Genomic DNA, 20,610 nt, shown 5'->3' with positions numbered 1-20,610 from the left:
CAGACTTTGAATAAAAACAAAAGAATTAGAATGAAAAACACTGACTTTGAATGAAAACAAGAGAATATGAATTAAAACAACGGAAATTGAATGAAAACAATGGAAGTTGAATGAAAACAATGGAAGTTGAAAATACCCAACAGAATTTGAAAGAAAACAATGGAATTGGAATGAAAACAACAGAAGTTGAAAACAAACAACAGAATTTCAAAGAAGACAACAGAATTTGAAAATAAACAGCAGCATTTGAATGAAAACAACAGAATTTCAATTAAAACAACAGAATTTAAATGAAAACAAAATTAGGAAGAAAACAACAGAATTTGACTGAAAACAACTGAATTTGAAAACAAACAGCAGAATTTCAAAGAAAAAACGGAATTTGAAAACAAACAGCAGAATTTGAATGACAACAATGGAATTTCAATTAAAACAACAGAATTTAAATGAAAACAAAATTAGGAAGAAAACAACAGAAGTAGAATCAGGAACAACTGAATTAGAATGAGAAGAACAGAATAAGAATGAAAACAACAGAATTTAATGAAAACAACAGAATTTGAATGAAAACAACTGAATTTGAAAACAAACAGCAGAACTTCAAAGAAAACAACTGAATTTGAATAAAAACAACAGAATTAGAATGAAAACAACGGAATTTGAATGAAAACAAAATTAGGAAGAAAACAACCGAAGTAGAATAAGGAACGACAGAATTAGAATGAAAAGAACAGAATTAGAATGAAAAGAACTAAATTTAATTAAAACAATGGAATTTGAATGAAAACAGCGAAATTTGAATGAAAACAACAGAATTTGAATGCAAACAACAAAATTTGAATGAAAACGAGAATTTGAATAAAACATGGAAATTGAATGAAAACAGAATTTGAAAAAAACTGAAATTGAATGAAAACAACAGAATTTGAATGAAAACAACAGAATTAGAATGACAACAACAGAATTGGAAAACAAACAGCAGAATTTGAATCAAGCAAGAGAATTTGAATGAAAACAGCAGAATTTGAATGAAAACAACGGAATGTGAATGAAAACAACAGAATTTGAATGAAAATAAAAGAATTTGAATGAAAACAACAGAATTTGAAAGAAAACAACAGAGATTGAATAAAATCTTATTCAATTTAAATTAAAACAATTGAATTTGAGTAAAAAATGGAATTTGAAAGGAAACAACAGAATGAAAAAAATGAATTTTGAAAGAACAAACAGAAGAACTCCAAAGAAAACAACTGAATTTGAATAAAAACAACAGAATTTAAATGAAAACAATGGAATTTGAATGAAAACAAAATCAGGAAGAAAACAACAGAAGCAGAATAAAGAACAACAGAATTAGAATGAAAAGAACAGAATTAGAATGAAAAGAACTGAATTCAATGAAAGCAAGAGAATTTGAATGAAAACAGCGAAATTTGAATGAAAATAACAGAATTTGAAAAAAAAAGAATTTGAATGAAAACAATGGCATTTGAATGAAAACAACAGAATTTGAATGGAAACAACAGAACTTGAATGAAAACAAAAAAAACTGAATAAGCCTGACACTGGATTTAACATTTGGAAAGATGAATCCGGTTAACATCAAGAGAGTTAAAAATGAGAAATTTTGTAAGAAACAGTAAAAGTAAAGACATAAACATTCTGTATTTTTCTACATTTATTCTGCTACCTCAAGACACTTTATGTTTTGGACTCAAATTAGAAATGTTCACTTTTATTTCTGCAAATCCTGTAGAAACTTTATACAATAGATAATTCCAAGCATATATTCATAAATTTCAATTGAAACCATTCAATAAACTGAATAGAGGATAAAATGACACATCACATTGTTGTTATATTGTTTAAGAGTAAACCGGTGACTAAATATTCATAATGCATCAAGTGTCAAACCTTCAGGACATTTAATTTACTAGAAATAACAAAATTAGTGGCTGATGTAATTTATAGTTCAAGGGAACTACATATTGGTATACAAATGAACAAAACACTCAACATTAAGTTTAAGAAACAAAACTTGCAAACTGCATGAAAAATGTAAAGCATATAAATGCATGCATAAATTGATTATTGATTTCGTTCTTGTTCACATTAATTGTAGCTAATTTATGTTTGTTAAACAATTTCAGAGACTTGATGTAAAAACAAGCCAGTTATGTTAAAATTATATTCTTTAATTTAACAGTGTTGTGATTTTTATTTCAGTTTATTAATTTGATCTCCTATAGGCTTATTGGTGCAGCCCTCCACAATGTTTTGAATGTGACCATTTGGGGAAATGAATTAACTCCTTTACTTTAAGTAAAATCTGGTTTGTTTTTTCCTTTTGTTTGTGCAGATGTGAACATGATAATCTCACTGGAGTGGAGATCAAAATAACTGCACCAAGACCATTTGGAGGAGAGTTGTTTATGATGGGAACGTGATCCGAGCTTGATCCAATCCAACTAACAGGTTTTATCTGTAAGTGTGAGTTAAACATCCTCCTGTAGTGTGGTATGCTTCTTATTATATATCATTATATATATCATATTATATTCATATATCTGAGAGGTGGCAGAGTAGCACAGACTGTACCAACTATCTATAAAATGAACAGAGTAACATGTAATCCACCGGGTCAGGGCACCTTTCCAGGAAGCAGCTCAGAGACTGTTCAGTTGATCTGGCGGCCAGCCTGACCAAAGTGTTTGGCCTGGTGTCCCACATGCAGGGCCAAAGACACATGTGGAGCAGACTCGTCCTGCATCCTGTACCAGACCATTTGCTCTTGGGTCAGTTCCACAAACGCTGCTACGCCTTGTATTCTTATAGGTCAATAGTCACTTAACAATAGAGGTTTAATCATGCTGCCTTAACACTGCCTGACCGTATTCTTCTCAGTTTGCCCCATACCCAACTCTTGATTGCCAAGTGCCCGGTCAGACTGCATGCCCCTCCTCAGTGCTTCAAACTCTACCTCTGCACACTATAACCAGAATAGAGTTAGTCATTTAGTCCAGCAGTTCCTGCTAGAGTATGCATTTTGGGCAATTTGAATGCGTCAATCCACAGACAACTGGACCCTGCCACACAGAGGAAAGACAGTTTATGCCCCATTTTCTAATTTGAGGTTTGTTCACAATTTTCATTTGGAATGATCTATTAGGTGAACCATCAAACTTCCCAGACAAGTTTAAGCAAAAAAAAAACCTTTGCTTCTTGACACCATAGCAATGACCACTTTAAGTCATGCGCTTCAGTCTTTTATTGCTCTTTATTAGGCTTATTAGAAGCTTATTACACATTATGAAACAGATGATATGTAAAAGCGAATTTTGCCAAAGTGCTTAAGATACTTTTTTAAATGATCTTTTTTTCTTAAAAAATCTACTACATCATGTGTATTTTTTTTTCATGTTATGTGTCATTTCCATTGCAAATATTAATCACAGTTAAATGAATGACAGTAAAAACTCCAGAGCTGTGATGTTATCAAGTACACTGCCATTCCAATTGTAAAATGATCGTGCGATCGCTGCGTTCTTGAGAATTCCGGATAAGCAAGAACGCAAGTACGGCCACGCCTTTTCTTTTGTTTTGTAATGGAAACAAATGCAGGGATATTTTTTCTCTTATCTTTTTGCTCCAGCGTTGACATCAGTGAGTACACAGTGGCTTCTTCAAGCTAACTGCTAGTAAGATATAAAAATACACAAACTTCCCAGAACCGATGGAGGACCAAAACCCTTTTCAGGTGAGAGATGTTGGACATGAAGCTAACGTCAGGGTAATGGATGGATGTATGGGTGGGCAGCTGGTGTGTTGTTGCTCATGTGACTTATTTTAGGGCCTGCCAGATCCTCCTCAGTGTTTTCCCACTTGTAACTCTTATTCATAGTGACCACATGAATAAATAAGGATGCTGAATAACTCTTTCTTTGTCCTGTCTGTTAGGACCCTGCAGTGACTCAACACAACAGCAACATAGGATATACCACACTGGACCTTTACAACCTGGTTCATAATACAACTGACGTGAGCATTATTTGGTTTAACCAGTTTTTTTATTCCTGCTTTTGTTACACAGGACACAGAGATCCAGAGAGCCTGTTTCTCATGCTTCCTGTGTATTTTCTAAGCATCTGGCTTCTGGTTTGCGGCCTGAGTTGGTTCAAATATTTAAGAAAGCATGCTCACACAGATAATCCTGAGCTCTGAGATATTATCTTTAGTAAAGAGCAATTGTTCTTGTGAATAAGTGTTAATTCCAATTCTTTTTGTAAGTTGCTGCAGAGTCACTTTGGTGTCGTCATGCTTTCTGTTTCACTTTTCACTTCACTCGTTTTAACTTTTATAGAATTATGATCTTCAACTAAACTCTATATATATATATACACACACACACATACATGTGTGTGTGTGTGTGTGTGTGTGTGTGTGTGTATGTATGTATGTATGTATGTATGTATGTATGTATGTATGCATGCATGCATAAAGAGAATCTACCAGCTGTAGTCAATCATGATCAGTAATGAGAAGTTGATAGGTCTCGGCCCTGTCAAGCTAAAAGAAACCGTTGAATCTTCAGGATCACCTTTTAAAAGATTTAAGTGTATTTTACCCTGTATGGATTAGAGAAAATCCAAAATAATTCAAACTAGCGCACCCAATTCTTGTTTTATAGAGTCATTAAATATGTATGCTGTACAGTCATTCCACCCTGGAAAAAGAACAGTTAAAAAAATTAAAAGCCTTAGAATTTCATGAGATTAATGTGCATGGTAAATGTGTACTTCTTCCTTAACTGTATACAGCAGTCATCCCAAGGGACTTTATACAGAAAACTAAGGACCCCAGAATATTAGAGACAGAACCCAAGTGATCAGGTCATTCTCTATGAGCACGCATATGGTAACTGTGGGGGGGGGAGGGCTCTTTTAACAGGAAGGACCAGGACTGGTTCTCCTGGTTAATCTTTCTTAACCAGCAAAACCAGCTGTATCACTAGGTTTTTGTTGCTAGGAAACACCTTGAGTTCATGTGTACTTCTTGTCTTTCTTTGATACTAGCAAACTCTGCAGCAACAGGAACTAAACTTGAAGTTGTTTATGTAGCATTTGTAGCAGAGCTCACAAGCTGCATACCTTCTCACAAGAATATTTACAGTATATTTGTGAATTGCACCATTGTGTAATCCCGTTTTTCCTAAAATGCAGAACAGAGTCATTTCTAATAGAGAGGCATGGCACTCAGAGAATCCTGAATTGAAATCTGTGAAATTTTTGCAACAGTAAAGATGTGGTAGAAGTGGAACTTCACAAGGTGAAAAGGCTTTTAACCCCCAAGCAACCAAGTTGTTCTAGCAATTAAAATATCAGACTCGGGTCATTTATGAGTCAATTATATAATATAGAATATAATAGCATAATTTTAACATTAATATAGAGATAAACTGGTGATTCTGTAACACTTAAATCAGTAATAATCATTTTTTAAACTGTATACTCAATACATTTTTAGACTGAAATAACTGAAGAATGTCAAAATAAGATTCCTAATTATGGAACATTTACAAATAAATTACATTACAATAAAACCTATATTGTTAAATGATGGTAAATAACTTTGCACAAGCTTCCATGACTTTGGTGTTACATTTCCCACACAGATGGGCCACTTCCTGCTTAATGTCACAAATCCACACATATGAATACACCGCTGGGATCTTTTGAAGTCCATTTAAAAACTTTATTGTGAAGCAAAGTCAGCAGACATTTGAAGCTCTTTTCATCAGATATGGTTTGATTTGTGTGTGGGGGGGATGCCTAGAACTACAGGGGTCCAACATATTGTCCTATATACTTGTACTGTGTTTATAAATATACTGCTGTCAATATAACATTTATAGAATTATGATCTGAAATGGCTTAAACCAGAAATCCCAGGCATAGAAGACTGGTAAAAAAAAATCACCTTCTTCATGATACTACAGGTGGTTAAAGTTTGAGGAAATATGGGCAAAATGGAGAGAATACGTCACTTTAAATATTCCTCCTTACTTAAACCCAGAGTTATTTTATTATCATATTAATATCATCCATTTCTGTGTATTTAGTTATACACATCTTGTCTGTTAAAATGAATCACCCCAAGTTCTGTTCTGGTACCTTTTGACCTTTTTTCTCCCTAAAATAACAGAAAAAAAAATTAATAAATACATTTAAAAACAAAATAATGGTTTGACTAACTGACTCTAAATAAAGTAAATTTTGAAAGTAAGGGGTGGATGATGATAATGATAATGGCTTAAACCAGTGGGGCATAAAAGTCAAATGAGTGAAGCCACCATGAGTAGAGAAGGTTATTACTCCACAGGATATAGCTGTGTGTGAGATATGGGATAAAAGGCTTTTCAGAATGAAGAGGTCTAAATGCTGTTACCTGCAGCTTTGTGCTCAGAATTATCTAGAGAGATCAGTTAACAAAAAGTAAGATATTACTTGTGGACATAAATGTGTAATTTTACTTTTTTGTATTGTTTTAAAATGTGTATGATCTGTATATCTTATACATTAATACTTTTAATTAATTAACAATTAATACTTTAATTCATAATTCTTTCATTCACTAACTAAATCCAAGTTCTTTGGAATAATTTTTTGAAGACCACATTTTTTGTCAGACTGAAGTATGATGTCGGTTTTTCTTTTTTAACCATGCTACAGCCTCCTCCACCATATGAAGCCATTCCTCCATCTGCACCTGTGCAGACCCCAAAGGGCATGACAACGCCTATGGAGTCTCACATATATGGCTCCTACAACTCCCAGGTAAACACTATACAGTAAAGACCCTCTTTACTGTGATTTACATCAGCTTACCATCAGAATGTTCAGGGGAAGCTGGATCTAGAAAAGCAGGAGTGTTTTCATGGCTATTAAAATGAAGTGTTGCACTAATTTCTGCTGTGTATATCTGGGTGCTGAATGCTTAAAAAAAATCCCAGAAATAATCAGCAGGACAGCACTTCATTTGCATGATTTTTTTAATGCCACCAGCTTTATGGATCCCACCTCAATTTTAGGCAGACCTGCCTGAATTACTCAGTTGAACCAGTAATATACCTAAGCACAACCACTGGAGCACCTTTAAGACCTATATATGTAATTATGCATAATAACTTTGACATAGAGTTCTAATGCCTAATTCACTCTGTGCTAGCCTGTAGTGAATGCTGCTAAGGCAGAGCTGATGAGGAAGTAGGAGGAGCTGGCAAAGAAACCCCAGGAGCTACCTCGTAGCAGGAGCCTGTAAGAGATAGAGTGGGATGATGGGATGGGGAGTTAAAAGTAGAAGTCAGAGAATTTTAAACCTTTAGATTTAAAAGATCCTTGTCCAACATTATTTTTTATTTCTTACTGTGTATGTGATTATTGCAATTTTTGAGCACCCACAGCTTCACAAGTAAAAGAAGCCACATTCAATTTTTTTTAGAATTAGCTTTATTGATCAAGTATATGCACAGATACAAAGAATTGGGCTCCAGTTTTTTTCATTGCTTTGTGTACTCAACAGAGTTGATAAACGGATAATAACAACATGGATATAACACATTTCCAGACTTATATGTGCAATAGAGCAGAGTACATGATGCTGGATTCATTATGAAATGAAGAAGGGATGGATAACTGGTTACTGTTTATAAAGTACCTGGCAACAACACCAGCTAACCACCATCTGCTTCATAAAAGCACCTAAGGAGCACCTAAGGCAGCTGATAGTAGCTGAAGTTCCCTCTGCACATTAAAAAAAAACGACGAGGGGTGACATTGTGCTGGTGTCAGGATTAAAAAAAGGACATTGCAATGCTGGAGCTTACACTACTCTTCAGAAGAAAGAGTACTTCTTGTAACTGATTGCTTTTTTTGTCAAAGAAATGTTCTAATATCCCCAAAAGTTGATTCTGTTCCTCTGGACATAGTGTTTTCAGTGGGAGAAAAGTGGGAGAAATATAGTCATCCATTGAAATTCTTAAATGTGCTTATGGCTGTGTAATGAAAGGACAACATTGGCGTTTACATGTTCTGTGTAATAGTTTTGGGCATGGATGAAACCGCTTTAGGTCTAAACCAATGTTCCCTCTAATTTTTCATGTGTCTGAGCGAACACACAAACTCCCTGAGCGGTCCCTTGGACAACTGAGCAACAACAGACGTGTGCACTGTGGTCACGCCAGCATCGAATCCATCCAAGTTACATGGTTTATTAAAATAATCAAATTACAGCATTTACAGTTATACAGGTATAGTTACTTCTTCAAAAAAGTAACTGAGTTTTGCAAACAACAACGTTTTTTGCAGCTGTTTACCTAAAAATGCAGCCAAGGCGTTTTTTTTTTTAAATAAATATTTCAAACTATTTACAGAACAATCAGCTGTTCTGCATGAAATTTGATGCCACACAAAAACATAATTTCTGTCCACTATGAGATAAAGGAGAACAACAGCCTGATACCTGCAGGCCTGACAACAGGAGATGTATCACTCCTGTAACACCTGTAACATTCAGTAGTCGCCTCATTGTTCTGACACACACAACAAAACTATTGACTACACTACACACTAACTATACAAGATTTGCGCTAAACGTAGCAAATCTCTCACATCTCAAAACACTGCCGTTACTCCTAAAACTTCCCCCTTCCTAAACAACTAAATGCCATGTCGCCATATAATTTTTTGATTGGTCGACATGGTACATTTTTCCACCAATAGGAAAGGCCGGGGTTTGCTCACAGGTGGAGAGTGCTTTCGAGCGTTTTCCTTATAAAACGCAGTTTTTACAGTTTCTTTCCGCAGTAAATATAAACAATGCAGGAAGTAAACCAAACATTGCAGATATTTTTATCATAACTCTGGTGTTACGTGACCTATCAACACAATTTAAAACTGGTATAAAGTCAACACTTTATCCGTCAATTGTTCGTCTGTCCTGCTCACATCTCCAATGGTTGTACACGTTGTCATTAACGTGGCTTCACTCCACATCAGCCATGCCGCTTTACTAGCTAAAACACCGGTGTCGGCACATAAGGACGCTGTCATAGCCTGTCAATGATTAGCTGCGTATATACGAATGTGAATCGCATTATTGGCTGGACTATGGGATAAGGTGGCATCGTTCTAATCCCATACAGGAGCAGCCAGTCACTTACTGACTAACACTGGAAAACAGAATTGTTAAAGTATTAATGTTAATTTCAATTCAGGTTAGATTTTTTTTCTGTGCGCAGAGACCGTGCCAGCAGTACGCAATTGCGCACGCGCGCAGCTTAGTGGGAACATTGGTCTAAACACAGAGGAGTCTGGATCACAGAGGAACTCTTTGTTGCCTGTTCAGTGATGAAAATGCGCTAAGTATGAACCTGAAGTTTTGCACGGCTATTTTGTCATGATGTGACCATAAATAAAGCACAGGTCTCGCAAAAACAAGTACAAACATCCTGTAATATAAATATCATAAGGTTTAATGAACTTGCATGAATCAAATCAAATTTATTTCTGTAGCACATTTAAAAGCAACAAAGGTGACCAAAGTGCTTCACAATTAGTTAAGAACAAGAGAAAACAATATAAAAACAAATACAGATAAATGAGATGAGGCGATGAAAAAGTATTAACATAAAACCAAAACAAACATAACAAACATAAAACAAGCCTGGTGATACTCAAACTGAACTTGAATTAAAAACCACGTAAAAAGTGAGTTTTAAGATGCAATTTGAAAGAATGTATAGACTCTGAAGTGCGAATATCATCTGGCACGTTATTCCAGAGTCAAGGCGCTGCAACTGCGAAGGCCTGATCTCCTTCTATGCTTCAATCCAGACCTCGGTTGTACTCAGATCATCTGGCTAGACGATCTCAGTGCTCTTTGGGGTTATATATGTTTAGGAGTTTTCTTAAATAACTGGGTGCCACACCATTTAAAACTTTGAAAGTAAGTAAAAGAATCTAAAAATCAATGCGACAATTGACAGGGAGCCAGTGTAAACTTGCTAAAACTGGAGGGATGTTGTAGTGGTGAATTTCTGTCCCAAGCTTTGAAAAAATAGTTCTTCCACTTCTTAATGTGAGCTGTCCAGATTTATTTCTGACTTGTACATACAAACAAACGATGTCACGGTCAAAAAACCATTTGCTGCTACAGCGCACATTTCCATTGCCGTCCTGGCTCATTCTAACCTGCTGCCACACATGCGCTGTGATGTTTTCTTACCCGACACAAATTAAACACGCGCATATATTCTCTAACAACATATTATACAAAATCAAACATGTAACATAATAACTGAAACAGTATCAAAAATATTTCTCTATAGATTGGCTCTAACAGATGTGTTCATACATTCTAACACCTGTTAAACGAATAGGAAATGAACTGATGACATCCCAGTGACACCAAAGTGTTTTTTGACTTTATTCTTCTTCAGCCCGGGAGAATAACTGCCCCCTCCCCGCCTTCCTTCAGCTCTGTGGGTCCCTGTTTCTATCAGGACATCAATGTGGAGATCATCCAGCAGTTCCAGCGCACGGTCACCATTATGTACTACTTCTGGTTGTGTGAGTTCCTGCAACTTTTAACAGTTACTATTAATTTGCACATTCTGTGTCAAAATTTAACATCGTTATGAAGGGTTTTTTTAGTTAAAGGGAATTTTGTTTGTTAAAATACTCATATGTTAACACTTAAGACTTCCTAGTTAGAGACAGTGAACACTGATTCGTGCATGCGTAACTTTTCCTGCACTGTCTGGCACAAGACTGTACAAAGACTCGCACTTCACTGTTAGATCAAAGACTTGGGGACACTGACATGGGGCATCTCCAAAACAACCGATCCAGCTGGTTAAGCTTGCAGAAGTTCTCGCTGACTCCTTCAAAGAGAAATTGTAGAATTTCTCCACACCTTGTCTCTTAGATTAGGCCAGGGAAAAAAATGTAAGAGGAGCCTTTAATATTTCCTTGATACTGACACTTGATGCTGATTTTGAAAGTGAGAGAGAAAGTTAATGTTGCTAAATAGAAGAAGGGAAACAAAACAGAAACAAGTTCTAGTTTTGTTCTTTTACAGTTTTAAATGGCTAAAGCAGAGATGTCAAACATAAGGCCTGGAGGCCAGAATTGGCCTTGCAAAAATTCCAATTTGGACCACTGAATGGCTTTGGAAAACATGATGGAGGGCATAAATATTGGACTTCTAACTGCATTTTGTGAAGTTTCACAGAGGGGATTTTAGAGGAGACTGTTTGCTTTGAGACCGGCAGGATATACTGCCTGGTATCAGCTGCCAAAGGACAGCACCAAAAGTACCATATTTGGCATATTCCTGCCATCTGTCAATACAGCCATCCATTTCTTAAGAGCTGATGCAATTCAGCTGACTGAGCTGTCACAGGGTGTATCCAGTAAAAGCAGCCTGTAACTGCTTGTGTGATTAATAATTATAATTTAGATTTTTGCAGAATTATCAGATTTCGAGGACACCTGAACCTGCAAAACTGTGAAAGTGTTATTAAGATTACATTGTGCAGCTTCTGTGTGAAAATGCAAAGAACAAGAGATTTAAAAACAGTGTAGAGCTTTTTTAATAACGGCCTGTCACACTCTGAAATCTTGACCAGGCAGCAGACGACAACAGTACCTGTGAAAAATGGCATCATATTGCATCAGCCAGAGTCAAAAGGGAGAAGGATGGGTTTGGTTTTGATCCCTAAAGTCAGGCTGCAGTTCTTTTCCTTTTTATTCATAGTCTCTTTGTTGCTTATCTACGTCCAGTTTGCACAGGCACACTGTTTTTCAACCTGATCACTTCCCTGGTCCTGTTCTGCATCACCTTGTCCAGTGATGCTCGCTCTGGTCTGTACCTCGCCGTGCTGTGGGTCGGACTTTTCACTCCCTGCTCCTTTTTCTGCTGGTATCGACCTGTGTGCAAAGCCTTCAGGTGTGTACCTCCGTCTTGGTGAAGAAATTCAGAGTTGTTTTCCTTTTTGGTTTTTGCTCAGTACAAAAAAATGTCTGAGTTGTTAGTTACTGTGCAGACAGATCAGTAATTATATTGTTCCCTCTTCTAGGAATGACAGCTCCTTCAACTTCTTTGCCTTCTTCTTCATTTTCTTTGCCCAAGTGGTTGTCTTTGTCATCATGACCATCGGCATCCCTGGCTGGGGGTTCAGGTAAGGTACCTAAACAAACATCTCTTTGTTATCCCAGCTAAAAACTAGCTGGCGAGTGGTTGCTGGCAGTCAGTAGGTCAAACTGATAGAAAAGCAACTATTGAGTTAAAACCCAAAAGTATATGGCTCAGTTAAAGTCTAAACAATACTAGAAATCCTGCTCATTTGGAAGCATTAAGACTTGGATCTTATTTTTAACTATAGAGAAAGGTAGTCCAATTATATTGGCTAATGAACTAATACAAAATTCTTTCTAAATCTTTTGAGCAATGTGATTCCTACATTTGTTGTTCTTGTCCATGCACTTTGTTCATTCTAGGTGCATTGCTTGTTGTCTGTATCATGTATTTATAGTTGTTGTAAGCCATAAAAATGAATCGAATGAGTTGAAAAAAGGCTTATTTTCTTCAAACGTCTTGAATTTGGTGGTGATAATAAGTGCATATTTAATACCTGCTTTACATATTGTTTTATCAATACCTATTCAATTTTAGGGACAAATGAGGATACTATTTTAAACCTCTATTTTCACAGTATGTGTTCTTGTATGTTTGATCTTTGTGTGTTTCTCTGTCCTTCAGTGGTTGGATTGTGAGCCTTTCAGCTCTGAGCTACAGCCTCATTGCCGGTGCGATCATGATGATCAATGCCACTCTCTTTACTGCAGAAACCGTTATGGGGGTCGTCATGCTGAAAAGGGTACATTTGTTCACATTTTTAGGTCCCATAAAGAACTCTAAATCAGGCTGTTATTTTTATCAGCAGATTTTCAGATAGTCTTACAACTTCAGTATTTGAAATCCAGACAGTGACACTAAAACACTGAAAATGTCACAGCGTTTCTCTGTCTGAATTTCCGATTCAAAATAAATAAACTGATATGGATTATGCTTGTAAAGCCAAAAATTAAGTGGGTCATATTTGATCAGGAAAGTCAACGGTCTAGAACAAGAACAAAATTGTCCAAGCTTCAAGTAAACACAGTCCTCTCACCACGTAGTCCAGGTCGTCCATCTACCGCGAAGCATTTAGTAGATAAAGAGCCTGAAGAATAGCCACAATATCAGGTTGTGGGTATCGTTTTCACCCTCACAGCGTGCATAATAAGATGATGAATTGCTGCAAGTATCAGGTGTCAGTGTACTCTTGTCTTTCCCATTCCAGATCCACAATCTGTACAAGCAAACCGATGGCAGCTTTCAGAAGGCCCAGGCTGAGTTGGCCACTGCAGTCATGTCCAATCATGCTGTACGCCAGGCTGTAAACCAGGCTGTACACCAGGCTGTAAACCAGGCTGTAAACCAGGCTATTGCCAGCGCCTCTGCCAGTGTTGCCCAGGGGGCCTCCACCGCTCCTTGATAGAGCCGGCAAGAACAGCGGACATTGTCTCCCCCCCCCCCCGTCTATCGCTACTCAGGTTGAACATGACATATATGTCACTTAGATAACTTAGAAATGTTCATGTATGGTTTATCTTAGTGTTTGGCTGAGATTAAAGTTAAGCTTCATAACTGAACCATTTTATTTCATTTTAGAGTCTTACTTGGAGAGCTGTCAGTATATTTTAAACTGAATATTTCACCTGTCATATCCCCTGATGTAATATGTGCTGTTCTTACATTAAAAATATTTAAATTCAGGAGGAAACATTTTCACAGGGAGCAAAAGCAGCATGTTAATACATGGAGATCCTGAAGCCTGCTCCAAAAATGATCAGATTATATTTTAAACATTTGTTCAACTCTCTTCCAAACCCCAGCAGCTGTCTGTTGCAAGTTTTGAGTGTATACTAAAATAAAAATAAAAGAGTTCTAACATCTCACCTGTTTGTTTTTATTCAGGCATACATGTATACTATTTTTATTTATAGCGAGAATAAGCGTGTTTCAGTCATAGTAATTGTGTTTAACTGTATGAAGCTTATTAGACATTATGAAACAGATGATATGTAAAAGCGAATTTTGCCAACGTGCTTGATACTTTTTAAATGATCTTTGCTTTCTTAAAAAAATAGATTAGATTCAACAAGAATTAATTTCCAGATGAGTCCTATTCATGATGGTAGAAATGGATGACACTGGCTCTCTTATAAAGTGTAGTTTTGAGACTGACTGCATCAGTAAGAGTTAACGATATGCAGTTAAATGTGCTCAAATATGCAAATGAAAGGAAGCGATTAGCATTTAAAGTATTTCTTATATTTTGAAAGGGAAAGGGGAAATGTTTGAAAAGTAACTGAGTAAAGAAGGAAAATATGAAGAACAAAACACAAAAATTCACAAAAACATTTGAATTTTTAAATGTTGATCGGATGTATAAAAAAAGTATTTAAAAAACAGATATGTGGTGCAAAAATAACTACAGAAAACAACCAAGACACTTTTAATGTTTATTCTTAAGCATTTTGAAAAAAACTTTTTTTCACACACACCCTCCAATTGTATAACATTCAAAAAGTGCAAATCAAACGCCGCACATGTAAACTCACTTTTCTGTACATTTTCCCATTTCTTGTTAAAGTTAAAATCAGCCAATCACATGACAGCAAGTCAATACATGTAAGCGTTTTATCATGTAGACACAGGTCAAGACTACCTTCTGAAGTTCAAGTCAAGCATCAGAATACCCTCTAGCAGATCGTTACGTGGAGAAACAAGTGTGCTGATCCACACAGGTGTACACTGTTCATAGACACAAACTACACCTTTCTTGGCTGCTGTTTCAAAGCACATTGTGCGCAGTCGATGCTGCGTGCTGCACAACATCATTCAATATTTAGTATTTACTGTTATTTGCTGTTAGCTATTAATGCGATGGTTTTGTGTTTATTATGTCGCTCTCTTTTTTTGCTTGTTTTCTCTTTTTTCCTTTTTTTTCTCTCAACAGGTGATCCAGGAGATTTATGTCCTTTCTCACTGTCCCTCTTCCCCTCTGTTTTTCTTTTCCTTCTTCTTTCTTTCTCCCTTTCCTATCCCCCAGCCATGTCTGTCCCATCTGTGAGAACTGAAAAAAGCATCAAAATAGGAAACAAAGGTGATTTAAGGCAGGCTAATTTCAGAAACTGCATATATGCTGGGAATTTCCCACACAACCATCCCTGATATTTACAGAGAATGGTCCAAATAAAGAGAAAATGTCCAGTGAGCAGGAGTAAAACTGCCTCGTCAATGTCAGAGGTCAAAGGAGAACCGAGAGCAATTTGCATGATGCTGTCACGTTAATATGGACAAAACAAAGTATCAGTAAGGTGTACCTATTTAAGTGTCAGTTGACTGCAATAAAGTCTCAGTGACAATCAAGGCTTTAAATGAAAATGAAAAAGTCTACAGCCTCCCCATGTGGTCATTTTATGAAATAGCACCACACAAGCAGGAAACGATGCACTTACTCTATAAGTGTATAAAGCCAAACCCATGCTAGTTTTTCAAGCTGACTTGGTTATATTGAGCTATTTTTCAGAACATGTATGATATGTAAAAACAAGCCAGTTATGTTGAAATGTTATTCTTTAATTTAGCAGTGTTGTGATTTCTATTTCAGTTTATTAATTTGATCTCCTATAGGCTTATTAGTGCAGCCCTCCACAATGTTTTGAATGTGACCATTTGGGGAAATGAATTAACTCCTTTAGTTTAAGTAAAACTCTGGTTTGTTTTCCCTTTTGTTTGTTTGTGCAGATGTGAACATGATAATCTCACTGCACCAAGACCATTTGGAGGAGAGTTGTTTATGATTGATCCAATCGAACTACCAGGTTTACTCTGTAAGTCTGAATTAAACATCCTCTTGTAGTGTGGTATGCTTCATATTCTGGGAGGTGGCAGAGCAGTATGGATGTGCAGAATGCACAGACTGTACCAACTAGCAATAAAATAAACAGAGGCCTCACATGTAATCCACCGGGCCAGGGCTCTTTTTCCAGGAAGCAGCTCAAAGACTGTTCAACATGTTTCCTGAAATAGGGCCCAGAACACCACATAATCCTGTGTTTGTTGCTTCTGTCCCAGACACATCAGACACAGCCAATAAGCGGACTGAACGTGGCACAAAATTTATACAGACACTTTTCGGTTCAGTTGGTTGTCCACCTGGACTTTTCTGTAAAACCAAACACAGGTCTGTCACATAATTAAATGATACACACATTTGTGCTGTGTATGGGGCACACAGATGAGACAACAGTGAGTTCTGGGTGTTTTAACATGTTGTATAGTTTCTACAAGTACAAACAACTTGTGTATGGCACACATTAAAAAAGTGTATTCTAATAAAATTATCTGAACTAAAGTAATAAAAAGTACATTTAACTTTAAGTAGAGTAGTTTTACTTCAGTATGCTACATTATTGCCTTTTTTCAGCTTAATTGTTAACACTGTTGTTGAAACCGTGCTGTAGTAAATGATGTCTTTATATCTATGTGTCTCTATCACCCTAACATGGACCTTATATAGAACTTTTATATTCTAGCTAAGCACCCAAAGTACTTTCTACAACTTGCCCCATTTACCCATTCTTGGGTAGTATCCATACAGTTTGGAATAACCAGGGATTGAACCACTAACCTAGAAAATAGTAGTTAACCGGCACTACCTCCTGAGCTACAGCCACCCGACATCACAAGAGAAACTGAGTTGACAATGTTAACTTGAAAATGACAAACCTTAAGCAACCGTTACTTTTTCTGAAATGTGGGTTGTAGAGAGAGGATCAGAACCGAGTTATAAAAACAAGAAAAAGTGCATATGTCTACATTAGCATAATGTTAGCCTTGCATTTGAATTCCAGCATATCTTGCTTCGCAGAGTTTTTCTTCTTTTCAATACTGTTATTGGATGTACTAGCTTTCAGATATACCACTGTTTACACCGCATTAATTCAAAACGAACCTGACATAATTGTTGATGGCAATACACCCCATTCATTTATTGCTGTAGGATAAATCAGCTATTATCCTTCTTAAGTAGGTAAATAAGTACTTTGAACATGATTGAAACTCAGGCAGCATTTCCCACTTCTTGATTTCTGGGGGGTGAAGTCTACAGATTTTACAGCATGCAAACATTAGTAACATTAAAACCACTTACGGGTGGTGAGAATACCATTAATCTTCTCATTTCGTTGCAGTTTTCTGCTGAGAAACCTTAAGTTCTGGGTCATGTGTGTGATACTTTGACACATTACCTTGGTGTCAGTCCATGCATGGAAGGACAATGCATCTGCTTATCAAACACACCAAACTTTAACTGAGATAATCTCTTGTTACAGAAATTTTGTCTGGCAATATCTTCAGTGGGATTTCGTTTAAAGTACCTATGCATGGAAACAGCTTGTCAGTGCAAGAGTGTGTGAAACTCTGTAAGTGTGAGCCAGTATCAGGATCAAAGAATGACAGCTTTCCTCTGTTCCAGTCCAGATGAACTCTGATCCTCTGCAGCTTCTTCTTTACTCGGAGAGCAGACGGTGGGGCTCCCAGTATGCGTGTGCTGTATTTACCATTGTAGAACTCGATTTGCCAGAATCCTGATTTTACCCGCTCCCTTTTCTGGATGGATTCGGCTGCCACTCCAACAAACCAGGCTGTGTTGTCTCCCACTTCAACATCCCAGCTGTGGGTCCCCGAGTTAAAGCCCTCCCAGCCGCGGACGGAACGATGATAGTCAGTCCTCTCTGGGTTTTCGGGAAGCTTCTGTCGCTCTCCGTGACTTACACTTGTCAAATCTTCAGAGAGGATAAATTCTGGGTTGGCAGTGTTTGGATCCAGAATCACAGGAGAGTAGGAGACCATTTTCTTCATTTTGTTCCAGATGTTGAAGGTCAGGTTGCCCAGGTGTTTAGCCACATCTATCAAAGCTCCTGTGGCCAGCTCTGGATCATCCAGTAGAGGCTGCTGTTGGACTAACTCCACTGCATCATTGTAGTTCTGCAGGAATGAGACGTCTTCGGCTTTTAGCTCCTCCTCAGTGGCTCTAATCGTTTCTGAAAGAGCTGCTATCTCTCTGATCAGACCTTCAATCTTCTCCTGTATTGTCTTAAACTTCTGCTCCTCTTCCTCCCTCAGTGCAGTGATCCTGGCCTCCTCTTCCTCTTGTAGAAACTGGTGCATCCTCTTGAAATGCTCTTTAATCTGTCTCTCTGTGTGGCGAGCCTGGACCTTAATGTGTTCTGCTGTTTTATCACACTTTTCTTTAATTTGTTCAAATACTTTTAGTTTCTCATGTAAAGGCTTCAGGAATTTCTGGAGCCCCTTTTTTTGCTCCTGTGCAAATTCTTGGATGGGTCTAAACCTGTGGTTGGTATGCATTTTTGAGTCTCTGCAGATAAGACACACCGGCAGCTGATGGTCCAGACAAAAGAGTTTGAATTTTTCTGAGTGCAGGCAACAGAGAGCCTCTGACACCGCAGAAACCCTCTGATCTCTCTCCATTTGGAATGTCTTACACGCCTTTGCTAATGCCAGGTTTCGAGGTGGGTCACTCCTCGATGATTTCCTTTTACAAAGAGGGCACTCATGTACTGTTTTATCACCCCACCATGTCTGCAGACAGCTTTTACAGAAGCTGTGGCTACAGGAGAGGACAACAGGATCTTTAAAAATATCCAAGCAGACAGTACAGGAGAGATCCTCCTCAGACTGGAAAGCCATTATCTCACTGAAGCTGAAAACACACCAGGCAGAAAGCACAATGCGACAGCAGTCATTCGTGGCTAATCTTACTCCTCCAGAAAGTTCCCGGAAGATCCCAGTCTCTCGTTTTTCCTTCTTAGAATCACAGATGGGATAGCAATTTAAAGTTGCAGTACTCACAGTATTTGCTGCTGTTGCTTTCCCCCCTCAGGAAGTCGTGTGTCTGATCTGAATGAGATAATCGTTCTCTCCCTCTCAGGGCGTGTCTCTTTCTCCCTACTGGATGAGCAACAACGGTTTCCCGGTATTTCTTAGGTGACGTTTTTCCAGGTAATGTGTGTCAGACATTAAGCCACTATGTCAGGGCACAGCACCTTAAATATAGTTTCTGTATTAGACAAGACCAACAAAAAAAGCTCCTCCCCTTTTTGGTAATGACTAAAATAGAAGTAGGTCGGTTAGGCACTTATTTCTGCTGCATTCAGGTAAGGTAGGAAATGTAGCACCAACTTATAGTTTTATGCAATTCCAGGGATATTTGAAGAGAAAGACAAAGTATTTTTAACTGATAATAGGAGAATTCTGCAAACATGTTGATAGAAGTATAACTGCCAAAAAGAAAAGAAAAGAAAAGAAAAGAAAATGAGCTGACGCCTGTGCTTTGAAGCAGGATTCCTTGTTACGCAGGTAACTTCAGTCTTAACCCTGGCTTTTCTGTACTATGAAGGTGGTTCACTTCTTACCATTGTAGAACACCACCGTAACTTGTGCTGTTGCTCTGGACCAGATTAGGTTTCACATTAGAGGTCAGCAGATATGAAATCACTGCGTATTTACCAATCAATTCTCCAGAAAATAGTGTCACCCTTCCTGAAGTTCTTTCAGACTTTTGTGGGGAGGGTAAGAGGGTTTAAAGTTTTTTGTAGCCTTTAAAGTTTTTGCATTTCCCTGATAAGCATCAGTAATGAAGATAGATTCTTAAATCAAGGAATAAATGTGCATCTATTTTTTTTGTTGGCAGCAAACAATTTTACAACAGTTTTATTTTTCTGTAAACATTAGTCTGGCCTCATATCAAATTTGCACACAGATTAAGCCTATGTTTGAATTCAGTTACATATTTACTGTCAAACCTTAAACTGCATGAGTCTGCAGCTGAGAGAATAAAACATGCTAGTTTAAGACTGGCTCCTCTTCTAGCGCTCTGCTTCACTGGGTTTATGATTCGTGGCGTACTACCTGGGATGTGCATATTTGCACTCAAGGAATAGGGCCACAAATTAATCTGTCCTCATGTGTTTCATTGATGCCTCTAAAGCTTTTGATCGAGCGAACCACAGAAAACTTCTTGATAAATTGAAGCAACAGGGAGTTCCTCGATACATTGTGAGGATTCTGTCTTGCTTGTACACTCATTAGAAGATGCAGGTTAAATGGGGAAGCAGTATTTCTGCCCCCTTTGGTGTTAGCAATGGTGTCAGACAGGGTGGGATTTTATCTCCAATTTTATTTAATTTATATGTTGATGATTTGTCCATACAGCTGAGAATGATGAATGATGATGATGACATATACAGACAACGTTGTAAGCTCTATGTGCAGGCAAATATTATTGCACGCAAATTCCGCTTTTGTTCACTTCCAGTTAAAGTGGCTTTGTTTAAAGCATTTTGCACACCGCTATATACTGCCTTCCTACAAACAATGTAGCAAGCAAAACCTGCATGCTGCAACTTCACACCC

General features: G+C 37.4%; 2 protein-coding genes across 2 annotated transcripts; one reads left to right on the top strand and one right to left on the bottom strand.

Annotated features, from left to right (window-relative positions):
- The first annotated feature begins 3,624 nt into the window (after positions 1–3,624).
- Positions 3,625–14,057, top strand: LOC116317145 (secretory carrier-associated membrane protein 3-like). Its single transcript, XM_031735825.2, has 8 exons — positions 3,625–3,760; positions 3,961–4,041; positions 6,732–6,836; positions 10,499–10,628; positions 11,844–12,009; positions 12,140–12,241; positions 12,823–12,940; positions 13,406–14,057. The coding sequence occupies exons 1-8, from the start codon at positions 3,737–3,739 to the stop codon at positions 13,598–13,600; spliced, it is 921 nt and encodes a 306-aa protein (XP_031591685.1). The 5' UTR covers positions 3,625–3,736; the 3' UTR covers positions 13,601–14,057.
- Positions 14,058–14,617: 560 nt separating this feature from the next.
- Positions 14,618–19,240, bottom strand: LOC116317131 (zinc-binding protein A33-like). Its single transcript, XM_031735810.2, has one exon. The coding sequence runs from the start codon at positions 18,883–18,885 to the stop codon at positions 17,482–17,484; it is 1,404 nt and encodes a 467-aa protein (XP_031591670.1). The 5' UTR covers positions 18,886–19,240; the 3' UTR covers positions 14,618–17,481.
- Between the last annotated feature and the right edge of the window lie 1,370 nt (positions 19,241–20,610).

The sequence above is a fragment of the Oreochromis aureus genome, linkage group 5 (assembly GCF_013358895.1).
Source record: "Oreochromis aureus strain Israel breed Guangdong linkage group 5, ZZ_aureus, whole genome shotgun sequence".
Taxonomy (NCBI): domain Eukaryota; kingdom Metazoa; phylum Chordata; class Actinopteri; order Cichliformes; family Cichlidae; genus Oreochromis; species Oreochromis aureus.
Note: the sequence above shows the minus strand (reverse complement) of the source record. Positions and strands in the feature narration are given on the sequence as shown.

What these genes read in the sequence shown, in the direction of transcription:
- LOC116317145 (XM_031735825.2), top strand. Translation starts at nt 3,737, where the DNA reads ATGGAGGACCAAAACCCTTTTCAG. An exon ending in AGGACCAAAACCCTTTTCAG is followed by an intron (nt 3,761 to 3,960) that starts GTGAGAGATGTT and finishes CCTGTCTGTTAG; the next exon opens with GACCCTGCAGTGACTCAACA. An exon ending in GGGTCGTCATGCTGAAAAGG is followed by an intron (nt 12,941 to 13,405) that starts GTACATTTGTTC and finishes TTCCCATTCCAG; the next exon opens with ATCCACAATCTGTACAAGCA.
- LOC116317131 (XM_031735810.2), bottom strand. Translation starts at nt 18,885, where the DNA reads ATGGCTTTCCAGTCTGAGGAGGATCTCTCCTGTACTGTCTGCTTGGAT.